The 12,644-nt window shown below is 41.9% G+C and overlaps 1 protein-coding gene across 3 annotated transcripts in view; it reads left to right on the top strand.

Moving 5' to 3' along the window:
* Positions 1–12,644, top strand: part of CACNA2D3 (calcium voltage-gated channel auxiliary subunit alpha2delta 3) — a 1,120,348-nt gene that overhangs the window by 814,375 nt on the left and 293,329 nt on the right. For all 3 annotated transcript variants that reach the window (XM_088478672.1, XM_088478674.1, XM_088478673.1), the window contains 3 exons: positions 7,692–7,763; positions 7,869–7,930; positions 11,481–11,548. In XM_088478672.1, coding sequence (XP_088334798.1) covers positions 7,692–7,763; positions 7,869–7,930; positions 11,481–11,548 — 202 coding nt within the window. The remainder of the gene's footprint in view (positions 1–7,691; positions 7,764–7,868; positions 7,931–11,480; positions 11,549–12,644) is intronic.

Genomic DNA, 12,644 nt, shown 5'->3' with positions numbered 1-12,644 from the left:
ATATCTGCATTGTGTGAGGATTGCAGAAACAGGACCATGGTTGCGTGAAATCACTGCTTTCAAAAAGATTTATTTACAATACAATCAGGAACCGATTTATTGAGGTGTTGATCATTTGCAGAAGATTTATAAAATGTCATGGTGCGGCAGTAAGAGTACTCTTACCGATTTAAACCTGTTCAATGCCAGGTACTTCAGATAGTTTATAATAAAGAGAGCATATAAATGAATTACATTACACTTACATATATTAAGGGAACACATATTAGTTTTACTTTACCCTGGTAAGTTACTAGCCAGGGGCACCTTGAGGGGGGTCAATGTTACTTGGCATTCCCCTGGCCATCCCTAGATGTGGAGGCCTAAACATAAGTATGGGTCCCTCCCTAAAGGACTGGGAGCAATGCTAAGTAGCACCGCCTGTTCAGGAAAGGGGGAGGGATTCTTATTTCAGTTTTTTTCAACATTGACCGGTAAGATATCTACGGAGTAAGCTATCTCCCCAGTCAAAATTATTTCTTTCTTTGGACATTTTTTGTAGTAAGTTTTTTGTAGTTCATGTAACCGCAAGTTAATATATTTGGCGGTTTGTGGAGTTTTTTTTATATATTAAGAATGATTGTGATGATTTGCAGCGTGTCGGGTTTAAATATTGTGTTTTGCATACATTTTGTAGTGACTTGTAAATCACAAAAAAAATCACACCAAAAAATGGCAATTTCAACTAATTGCTGCTTGATAAATACATTGAGGCTGTCACCTGTCACCTTACTCTCAAGATTTTTCCAAGACATGAATAATGTACAAAAAAAGGTATGAGACAAAGAATTAAATGTTTAAATTAACTTCTTAACCAGCCAAGCAAGTTTCTAGTGACATGGTAGCATACTTACCGACTTTTTTTTATCCCTTCCAGGAGAAGCCTGGAGGGGGGATGCAGCTGCCTGGTGATGGAGGCCATCTCCTCTTCATAGACCCCCAATTTGCGCCATTAGACTCATGTCATATTGGGCCCACCCACTCCCCCATGGACCCTTGATTCCCGGCCTTATGCTCCCCCCACACCGTGGCTACTTCACAAGGAAGTGTGCAGGATGCGGGAGGACTGTCTACTGTTGCGGTAGTCAAGGGGAGTCTCCAAAATTTTCTAGGAGAATAGGCCAGTATCTTATTAAACATATTGACTAATTAGGAAGTTAATGAAGTGTTTGGCCAGAGAGCGTTTACAGTATGAAGCTTGAAGTGGCGAGTTCCCCCTTTTCATGATATGCATTGAAACTCATTATTGTGAAAATAGTGTCTGAGATGTGTGCGAACTCCTGCGCATGCGCTAGACAGAGAAATAAGCATATTTATTCAACTTCATTATTACCAACTTCATTATTACACATTACGTTTGCACTTCTTACTGGAGTCATATGAACAGCATGCTGAACCAAATGTTTCTGTTTGTGTAGTACAGCACAGATACGTTACATATATAGATGCTAGAGAGTGATCGCAAGCACCAATAAGAAGCCACCACGATGGACCTTCCTTTTGATCATGCTCATCTCAGCAGGGTATGAGAATAACACATAAGCAACTTTTTCCAGTGCTACTGAAACGGCGGGATGCCAGGAAACTCTTACAGTGCGCAATTCCCAGGCTACACTAAGGCATACTGGCCGACTCTGGAATGTCTGTGAGACTCTGAATTTGGTTGAGTTCTACTTGGCTCCTAGGACAGCAGACAACTCTTCCGGATCCAACCAACTTTGCCAGTGAAGCGCAGGGGGCAGTGAGGACATAAGTGCCATGCGTAGAATATGCATGCACCCGTTTGGTAGCATCACCAAGATTATCATCTCATTTCTGGATCACAATAACTACCCTTCATTAACAAGTACATTATATTAACTATTGGTGGCAGGAGAGAGAAAATCGGGGATCTGGTTATCCACACCTTTATAACAAGTGTAAACACATGCTGCAACTTGCACTGAAGCTATTAAACAGTCGGTGTCCCAAGTGACTCCAGTGTTTTTTCAGAGACAACATAACAAACAGTATAAATAAAGGGAAAACTCATAAAATTTTATTGTGCAAGCAGCTGTTTTGACAACCATGTAAATAGAAGATACTATTGAGCCCGTCTACAACATGTAGAAAAAATAATTACTATTTGGTTTGTTATTCTGCATAGGGATGTGCGCCGACCCCCGTGTTTTGGTTTTGGATATGTATTTCCTTTGTGTTTTGGATGTGAATTTGGTTTTGGTTTTGGATCTGTATTTTTTTCTAAAAAAATCATAAAAACAGCTAAAATCACATAATTTGGGCCTGTTTTTGTTCCTACACTATTATTATTCTCAATAACATTAATTGCAACTTGTTTCCAGTCAATTTTGACCACCTCACATCTCACAATATTGATTTCATCAAGTTTAGGCCAAAAGGTTGCATCCAACTAGCTGGTTGACTAAGCTAACACAGCAGTGGGTGGCACTATCATGTGGCAGTTCAGCTTCCAACATGGCACAGAGTGGTACTGCAGTGGTAGACAGGATGGGTTTAATAAACTATACGACCCCATAGGAACTTTAAAAACTAAGAATGTTTACATTGTTCGAATACTAGGTCAGAGGCCTGAGGGAGTTGGAATATGTTTAAGGACTAAAGTCAGGGAAAGGACAGAAGGACTGATTATTTTTAATTTATTTTAATATTTTGATTCTTAAAAAAATGTATAAGGGAAGATCAATATAGGAACAAGTTCTTCAGTTCATAAAGACATCTCTGATCTGGAGGAGGTTTTTTTATAGAACTAATAGAAATGCGGTGGCCTTACTTGTGGAGGTGCTGCTAGTACACACTGTAAACAAATATTTACTTTGTTCAGGGAGGCTGTTAGGGATAATGGGACCAATACTTGCTGTTTACATCAGAGGAAAGCTGAACTAGAACTCCCAGCCTACTGGAAGTTTTTTGTCAACAACTGGTTGACAGGACAACAGTGACACAGCAGCACCCCTCACTTTATGTACTGCAGCCCCAGCCCAATAACACTGCACCCTTGCACAACAGAGCAGAACAGAGCACATCTGTTCTGTACATTCTCCACAGCCAGAGTGAAAATTACGCCGATCATCGGGACCTTTATAGAATCCAAAACTCGCGAGAATCCGGCAGCGGGATGATGAAATTTTGCCTCATTTTGGATTCCGAGTTAGGCAGGAAACCCGAGCCATACTCGGATCCCCTATGTCCGGGTGGGTCCGGTTCTCATAGAACCAGATCCTCTCATCTCTAATTCTGCAGTATTCAGGCAATTTTTGGGAAACCGTAATGCTTACATATATCTGAATGTCTTATCCAGGGGAAAATATCACCAAATCTCTTTAAATTTTCATGTGTCTTCTACCATCTGTAAGAATGGCTCCAATTTTATTTTTATATGTACTAACAGAGTAGAACAATCAGCTCTCTAAGATTTTCCATGATTGATAAAAATTGCTGGGACCGGAGGTTCTTTAAGATCCAGATGCGTGTGTCACACGACCACGCACTTTTCAGCCTGATTAGTCAACCCCCTTGGTCAGACGTAGAAGTAAAATGTTGCAGAGGAAAATTTGAGATCTCAACTTTCTAGCCAAAAATTCAGCAAAGGTTTTACCTCTGACGAAGGTTTATAGGGATGCATAGTCGCGCTGATTGTCTTTTGTCATGCTTTTCGGTCTAACGTGATGGATGGCTGCCAGTATTACACGCACTTTTCTCCCAATGGCAAAAGTACTAGGGGTTTAAACTCGGAATCCATAAATACAAGGGCCTACGCTAAATGAAATGGTCAGTACTTTTGTCTATCACCGAGAAGTGCTTTACTAATTTTTTTCCTTGTTTACAAAGACTTTCTGTTTTCATTCGGTCTTGCCCGAATCCCTTTTCTGTTACTCTCGCTTTCAGCATTTATTACCTGTGCTCAGTAAAGCCCTTTGTACTTGAAAATTGCATTAAACAATGTGTCTTTAATTGATGATTTCAAAAAGCTTCCCATGCTGGTTTAATGATGGAGCTGGCGTCCATAATTAAGCACTGCACATAAAATATTATGAAACTCAGAAATTATAGGTGTGAGGGAATGTACAGACTCATAATAGCGCAGCAAAGAATTGCTAATAAACAGCCATTGATCTCATTTGTGGATGGGAGAAACATTTCTGGTAAAGGTTAATTCAGCAGAGCGGAGACGCAGCTTAAATGGCGGTTGCAAGTTACAGTTTCGGCTGCAGGGTCCTTTTTTTATAGACCCTTTGGAGCCATGTTACCGGGTGCAGTGTTTGAATAGACTATTGTGTACAAATTGTATCTCTGGTTAGATGGCGCCCTGCGCCAGAAGAGAGGGAAAGAGAAAAAAAAAGAATAATAGACAGTGTGTTAACTTATATTACAATTACTATAACTGATATGTTATACCTGCACAGTTACAAAGGTACCAAATGTATAATGAATAGACTATACAAATATTCTATTTCTACATGTATCAGTCGATGGTTACTGTCGTTCATGCAAAATACAAAAAAAAAAAAAAAATTCCATGTCTAGGTATTCGGTATACTGAAGCTTCTTACCTATCAGTATAGTATGGTACTGGGCAGAAGATGCTCACAGCACCGAGTTGGGGGTGAGTGGGCTTAGGCCTGTCCTGTGGCACGGATTGCTGAGGAAGCGCAGCCATGCCAAGATGGCAGCCTGTATAGAGGGCCCCGATAATCACAACCTGGAATGGCAACACCCCCACAATGCCCCTAAGTGCCAGGACTCGATAGATCTACTGGTGGACCTGAAGATGTTCCTCACCGCTCTACTAAGATAAGACGCTTAGGGCACCCAAGAGGCTTCTATTGCCCATGTTCTCTGATGACTCTACATCTAGGGCTGTCTTTAGGGTTGTCTCTGCCCTAGGCATTATGATTAAATATGCATCATACTGCATTAATAATAAGTATTATTATCTTTTTATTTATAAAGCTCTGATATATTATGCAGATCGGTACATTGAGGGGACTATGACATGACTCAAACTAATTACTTACAATTAAATAACACAATAGATATAGATGGCCTTCTCCAAATAAGCTTACAGTCAATCCAGTGCCCTCCATTATTTTTACTGGGATCAAATAGGTAGTTGGTCAATAAAGAGGAAACAAACTGAATAATAATTCCATTCTTCCCTAAACACTGCTACATTGTGTATATGCCCAGCTGGCCTATAAGATAAATACATACTGTCCTAGCATTTTTGGTGAATACAGGTAATATTGCGCCAAGAGGGAGGGGGGCGGGGTACTAACTAACCTGGCCTGGGTTTGTTGGAGAGGCACAGGTCCTCACCCCCACCCTTACCTGTTATTGTCAGTAGCCTCTCTCCCCAGCCCAGCACACGCTGCTGGTTGCTAGGCTGTGGTGGGTCCAGATAGGCACTGCATCTGATGTGTGAGGGGAGGAGGGGGGAGATCACACTGATCACCCCCTCCCTGGATCCATCCCTGTCTGTGGGGTACCATACCTCCCAGCATGACCCTCTCCAGGAGGGACACAATGCTCTGGTCCTGGGCTTCCCTGGTAATTTCTGATTGGTGGTGGCTCTAGATGTGGGGCTGCAGTACAGTCCAAAATTCAAATAGGGGAGTCAAACCAACTGCCAGTGAGTCCCAGCCAGTGATGTTTGGCAGCGTTTGAAATGACAGTTGGTGTGACTCCCCTATTTCAATTTTGAACTGCGCTGCAGCCCCACCTCTTACCAGGGAAATCCAGGACCAGAGCATTGTGTCCCTCCTGGAGAGGGTCATGTTAGGAGGTATGGGGTACACTGCAAACAGGATTGGTATAGTTGTTAATCTGGCTCTGCTTAGGCCCCTATTTATTATAGTGCCAAAGGACCTTTTTGCCAGCAAAAATGTGTGTTTTGGCAAGTGAACGTGTTCGTTACTGCATCGCCCTATACATTTTACCGCCATAGGCCACAATTGCCAGGTGAGCCGAACAACATTCAGGTGCCTCAGCGATATTATTTTTATAAATTCAGGCAATAAGTTGATTAAAAATGGTAGTTATGATCTCAATGGGGATAGTATTAAGAATTATGCCTCTGAGGAGCTAATGTATCAAGAACTTTTATTACCGAAAAACATGTGGAACCGCCTGTTTATCCTATTTGTTTAGTATCGAGCAGATTTATTTAAGTGTTGTTAATCTCCTGCATTAGTTAATGATCAGGAAAAGATTACATGACACTATCATTCTCATACAACCCAGTGGGAACAGAGATGTTTTCAGTTGTATTAAGCTCCTAAAAGCAGATTTTTTTTCTAGGAGCTTGAACACCATCTTTACAGCTTCATCTTCAGATGTCATTATAACGTACAATGCATGGGGGAGAGGGATCTTTTCAGATCCCTCCCCTGTGTGTCTGCATCTCCTTTGATGTTATTTTGCTGCCACTTTTCATTATCCCTTTTGCTTTCCACAAATGCATAAAGAAAGAAATAATAAATAAACTAACGTATCTTTTGAAGTGATTTCCAGAGGCGTCCAGGAACAGGTCGCGACAGTCTTTTAATTCATGCATCTGCAGCAGCTTCTTTGCAATTGGACAGTAGAAAGACAGGTCTTATATAAGCATGAACAAACTTGGCTCAGCGCATACGCATATTCTGCCAGCGCACAGGAAATCTTTTGCAAATGCAAAATACTGATGCACTACTCATCAGTGGCTCAAAGACTCCCATGCCAGAACAGGGTGGAAGTCATAGCCTGAACATCAGAAGAGATGTCCAGGTTATGAAACATTAATACATATCTATGATAACCTTTTCTTTCTAGTTGTGGTTAGAGGAAATAATTGGAACATATTTTCTGGGCTTTTTACAAGTAAATGGCATCGGCCACTTAGGGCCTCATTCAGACCCAGTCTATGGTGGCCTAGTGCGTGCGCACGCCGTGCGCTCCGTACGAAGTGAGACCTTCACTCGCACCAGAGCTCGCAGCAAAACGGGGCGGCTGTCGATGTTGATCGACAGCTCGTCCCGTTTTGTAGGCGGGTAGGGGGGGTGGCTGAACAAACGGATGCGTTCCCGAAGACCGCCTGCTGTTTGTGGGCATCCCTACTGACATCACTCATGATGTCAGTAGTGGACTTCCGTCTCTATTAAAGCTGGAAGTCCACTTGGCATTGTGAGTGCTGAGACCCTACCTTGGGGTCTCCTCGCAATGCCGATGGTCGCGGCCATCTCCTGCCCGCTCACTAGCCCTGATTCAGAGCATGCACTCGCAAATAGCAAGCGGCTCTGAAACAGGCCCTTAGTCATCCCTATAAAATATTGGGGTACTGGCACATTGGCTTGGTCAATACTGTGACACATAACCAGATAAGTGAATGGAAAGCACCATGACCTTAGTATAGAGATTACTGAGGTTCAGTCTCTGGGTGATGATGTTCACAATTCTTCTACTTGGGTGTCCACAATTATATGCTACTTTTTTCCTTTCCAAACCATCAGCATACTCAGAGTTAATATTTATTCACTTATTGGCAGCAGGAATGTATGGTTTAAATGTGCACATTTTTGTTACATAATTATCTCAGCTCATATTCCCATTCCAGTAAATCAAAGGAAAGTGAATGTAATTGTTTTTTCTTTTTAAAGCTAAGAAACGCAATGGTAAATAGAAAAACAGGAAAATTTACCATGGAAGTGAAAAAGACAGTGGACAAAGGGGTAAGATTACCAAATGTACTGTAGATTGTGTTATTATGCTTATATTTATGAATGATGTACAATTATACTAAACATCGCTTGTCCATGTCTTTTGTACCAATACAGAAACGAGTGTTGGTGATGACAAATGACTACTACTACACAGACATCAAGGGGACTCCATTTAGGTACATCCCTGATAAATATTCTGACAGTTGGACAATTGTATAGTTTGAACTATATATATATATATATATATATATATATATATTATGTTTGAGCCAAATTTTACAATGTTTACACGATAAACAAATATACACAATATGCAGATTAGTAGCTTCGCTAGGAGTGGTCCTTTGTTGGTCAAAAGAACCCAAATGTCCACAATTAGGTCTCTGTGATCGCTTATTATAAATATTGTCCAGAGGTGCCCCCCACTTTTTTAAAGGCAGTTATATCTCCTTTAATAAGGTTTAGGTTTCTGGAGAAGCAGGATGGTTAGGTCTTCTTCTTCTGAATAAAACCCTAGCACCAAGATCACCCAACAAATAGTAATCATTCTTTCAGTCTTTATAAAACCAATACAATTTATTTCTAAAAAGTTTAAAACTCTGGGCCGGATTCAGACCCGGTCGCAAGCGCTGAGCGCTCGCAACCGGGTCAATGATGGCCCACAGCGCATGCGCTAGACCCGGCTAGCGACGGGCACTCCTTCGCTCCGGGTCTCGCACCAAAGGGGGCGAGCTGTCGATGTTGAGTGACAGCTCGCCCCCTTTGGTGGGCGGGCCGGGGGGAGTGGCTGCCCAAACAGAGGCGTTCCCATGAGAACGCCTGCCATTTGGGGGCGGCCCCACTGACATCACTCGTGATGTCAGTGGAGAGATTCCGGCTCTGTTAGAGCCGAAATCTCTCTGGGGCTTTCGGTCTCAATGCAAGCCCGATGGTCACGATGGTCTTGACCATCGCGACCATCATCATGGCCGCTCGCAATAGCTGTGGGTGGTCACCCACAGCTATGCGAGTGGCCAAGAGGCCGATCCCAAAAAAAACAAAAAACGCCCTGATTCAGAGCGAGCGATCTGTCAGAGCGAGCGGCTCTGAATCAGGCCCTCTGTTCTTACATCAACAATAATACAGCTGTGTGCTGAAAATCATTTCTAATTTCAAAATACCCAACGTGTTTCGTCAATACTTTGACTTCATCAGGAGTGCTTTTACTATACTGATAAAGCTTTTCAGCAGCTGCAGAGAATGTGTGCCTCATGTATTAACATACTGCTTTTATTATCCTGATAACTGCCATTTTCCAGCTGCCTCAGGTATATCACAAATCCGCATTAATTGATTTCACTGAAGGGTCCAATAAAATGGCATCTTTCAAATATCCTCCATAAAATGGCACAGTAGATTTTGCAGCAATTCCTCTGTGTCTGATGATGAAAGCTTTGTTACCGAAGCTTGGTGCATATGAGAAATGTGTTCTAAACCCCGAAGACTAAATTTTTGGGGGTTTGACAGCATAATTGATGACAGTGCATCCCACCTTGAATTACTTAAAAGTAATGTGCATACATTAAAAATTATTTTTATATAGCTTATCTGAATCATCTAGATATCATGTCTCCATCCAAGAGATGTTCTACAAAATCCGTCTGTATTCCACAATTCCAAACTGAGGCGTTTAGTCCTAAAAAGGAACCCTTCCACCAGAGGCAGCCAATAAACAAGGCCCAAAGCCAATCAAAGTGTTTTACTAGTTTAATACCAACTTTAAAAACAGCTCAGTTACTCTTAAGGTGCCCACACACATACCGACTTGCTCCCAATCAGCCAATGTACACGATTTCCCCTGAACTCTCCCCAGGCAGTCATGGTCATGATTTGGAGTTAAAAATGCCCAATCTGACTAAAGATCTATCTTGCAGCCAGTGCATTGTATCCCAGATTGGCTAATCTGCCCTACAGCACGACAGATCTGAAGATGCGATGTACGACGAATGGGGACGCGCATCGGCATCGTGATCAAGTGTAGAAACTCACGATTTGACCATTTTTTACATGATCTGTCGTCACGATTCGTCGAAATCGGCCAAATTGGATGAAAAGTCGGTATGTGTGTGGGCACCTTTAGATTCAAATATATTCTTAAACGCAATGTAAGAGACCACCAGACATTTGTTACGTTGCAAGTAACCCTCTCCGGGGCACAAGCTCTATGGGGGTGTCCTTGTCATTTGAGGTAGTACAGCTAACTCCAGAGTCTGAATCCTGACCATTTCGATAAGATACATAAAAATAATTTTTAATGTATGCACATTGCTTGTATTTTAAGTTATACTATTAAGTTTTAACAACTTACTACACTATAAACGCCCTCTTGATATTTGTATATTTTGCATTTTATTTATCAGGTCCATTGAGTAGTCTATAAGAGACTTTCATGAACTAGTTGATCATTTATATTCATGTTTTCATAAGATAAGGGTTGAGATTTTACACCTGTAAACCTTAGTCAGCTTTTCAAATTTCACCAACTGAATGCATAACAGAATGCAGACTTGGTTAAGAGGATCAGTTGTTATTCAGAATTGAGAAGAAATATTGGCTAAGTGACTTTGACTGTGGAATGATTGTGGGTGACAGAAAGGATTGTTGAAGTAGATCAGAAACTGCTGATCTACTGGGATTTTCATACATAACTATCTGCAGAGTTTACAGAGAATGGTGCGCAAAACAAAAAACATTAAGTGAGCGGCAGTTCTGTGGGTGAAAATGCCTGACAGGAAGGCAACAGTAACTAAAATAAATATACATTACAGTGATATGAAGAAGAGCATCTCGGAATACATAGCACATTGAACCTTAAAATAGCAGCAGAAGGATCACACGTGATTCCACTCCTGCCAGGACAGGAAATTGAGGCTTCAGTGGGCACAGGCTCACCAAACTGGACAGTTGCAGCTTAAAATAAGTTACCTGGTGTGATGGATCTGAAATCTTCCTGCAATGAACTCGGCATAAACAACATGAACCCCTGGATTCATCCTGCCTTGAATCGACAGGTCCGGCTGGTTTCGTAATGGTGTGGGGAATGTTTTCCTGACACACATTAAGTTCCGTAATACCAAATTAGCCTTGTTTAAAATAATACTACAGTCTACCTGAGTATTGTTGCAGACCCTGTGCATCACTTTATGGCCACAGTCACTAGTCCCCTATTGGCAACTTCCAGCAGGAGAACAAGCATGTTACAGAGCACATGTCGTCTACATGTGGTGGTTCCTAGTCTCGTGGCGTGCAATTTCCTGTGAGTGGTCACCTGTACCCCATGTGGCAGCATTTCTCTTTCTCTCAGTAGAGGTGTCAGTCATCCAGGATAACAAAGAGCCCATACACAGAGTTGATGCTGTTGCCCAATGGTCTGATGAGCATGACGCTGAAGTAGTGCATGTGTCATGGTCACCTACCTGACCAGATAAACATCTCTGGAATATTCTGCAGTGATGTCTGAGACACCTTTTTCCACCCATGTCAGCCATGCATCAGATCAGTGACTTTTTTTGTGGAAGAATGTGGCTATATCCCACAAGTATCCCACCTAGGTGGTGGCCAAATACCCTATTTATCATTGACATTTTCTTGTCCACTACCAGTAAGTACTGTATGAGTATTAATGCTCTTAAATGCTGCACAAACACAAGTATTGTACTTTGCACAGGTTTTACTTTTATCTTTCAGCTTAGGAGTGGTTCTTTCCAGAGGACATGGCAAATATTTATTCAGAGGAAATGTAACTGTAGAAGATGGTAAGGTGCTTTTCTAATATATAAATCTCTTTTGCTGATATATAAATACTGCACTGTTCTTATTTTTCAGAAATGCTACATGTACAATGTTCACCACTGATATATAAAATATTTATGCATGATAAATAAAGGTCTACATTAGGGGGTAAATTTACTGAGCAGTGGCTTTTGCAAGTTACAGATCCTCAGCGGGTTAAACCCTAAAATTTAAAACGGCAATGATATGAGAAGCAAAACTCTCTTCCTGACCTTTTTCACTTCAAATGTTTCTCTTGTTCCTATAGTGTCTCTCTCACAAGAGCCAAACAGTCCTTCTTGCAAGGCCTCATCTCCTCCCAATCCCCCAAACCCTGGCTGCTTTCTCCTATCTCTATCCCATTCTCCCTCCTCTGCCCCCTTTTCCCTCTGTCTCTAACTTTGTCTCTTTCAATACTTAAAAGAATAGAAACTATCAGGCAGGCAATCTCCTCCTGGTAGGAACGTCCACTCCCCCTAATTCCCCTTCTTGGTGTTCCTTCCTACCCACTACTGGGAAGGGGGTGATCATTTTATTATCTCTGCTTCTATCACCTTTACTAGCCCCTTGATTCTATTCCCCCTCCTCCACTCCCATTCCCCCAATGCTTAACTGCAGCTTAATACCTTTTCAACCTTTCCCTCTCCTCTGGAATTTTCCCCTCCTCCTTTACACATGATCCCATGTTCCCACAATTAAAAAAATATTTACCCTACCTCTCTGTCACACTGCTGTCCATCCTATCTCATTGCCTGTAAAACTGTTGAGAGGATTATCTACATCTGCCTCATCACCATTCTCTCAGCTAACACTATCCTTCATCCCCTCCAATCCGGTTTTCATCCCCTCTACTCTACAGTAACCTCCCTGACTCTAGTCACCAGTGACTCCAATGATCAATCTTCTGTCCTCATTCTTCTATGCAGACTTTGACACCGTTGACAATAACTAGCTCTTTTCACTCCCTCGATCTTAGTAACACAGTCCTCTCTTGGTTTTCCTCCTATCTTTCTAATGCATACTTCTTCATCACAGCTGCCACCTCCTACTGTACTTGCTACTCTCCTGCTCCCTGTAGGA

Source organism: Taudactylus pleione, unplaced genomic scaffold (assembly GCF_031769625.1).
Source record: "Taudactylus pleione unplaced genomic scaffold, aTauple2 ptg000217l, whole genome shotgun sequence".
NCBI lineage: Eukaryota > Metazoa > Chordata > Amphibia > Anura > Myobatrachidae > Taudactylus > Taudactylus pleione.
This window is presented reverse-complemented; position numbering and strand designations above follow the sequence as displayed.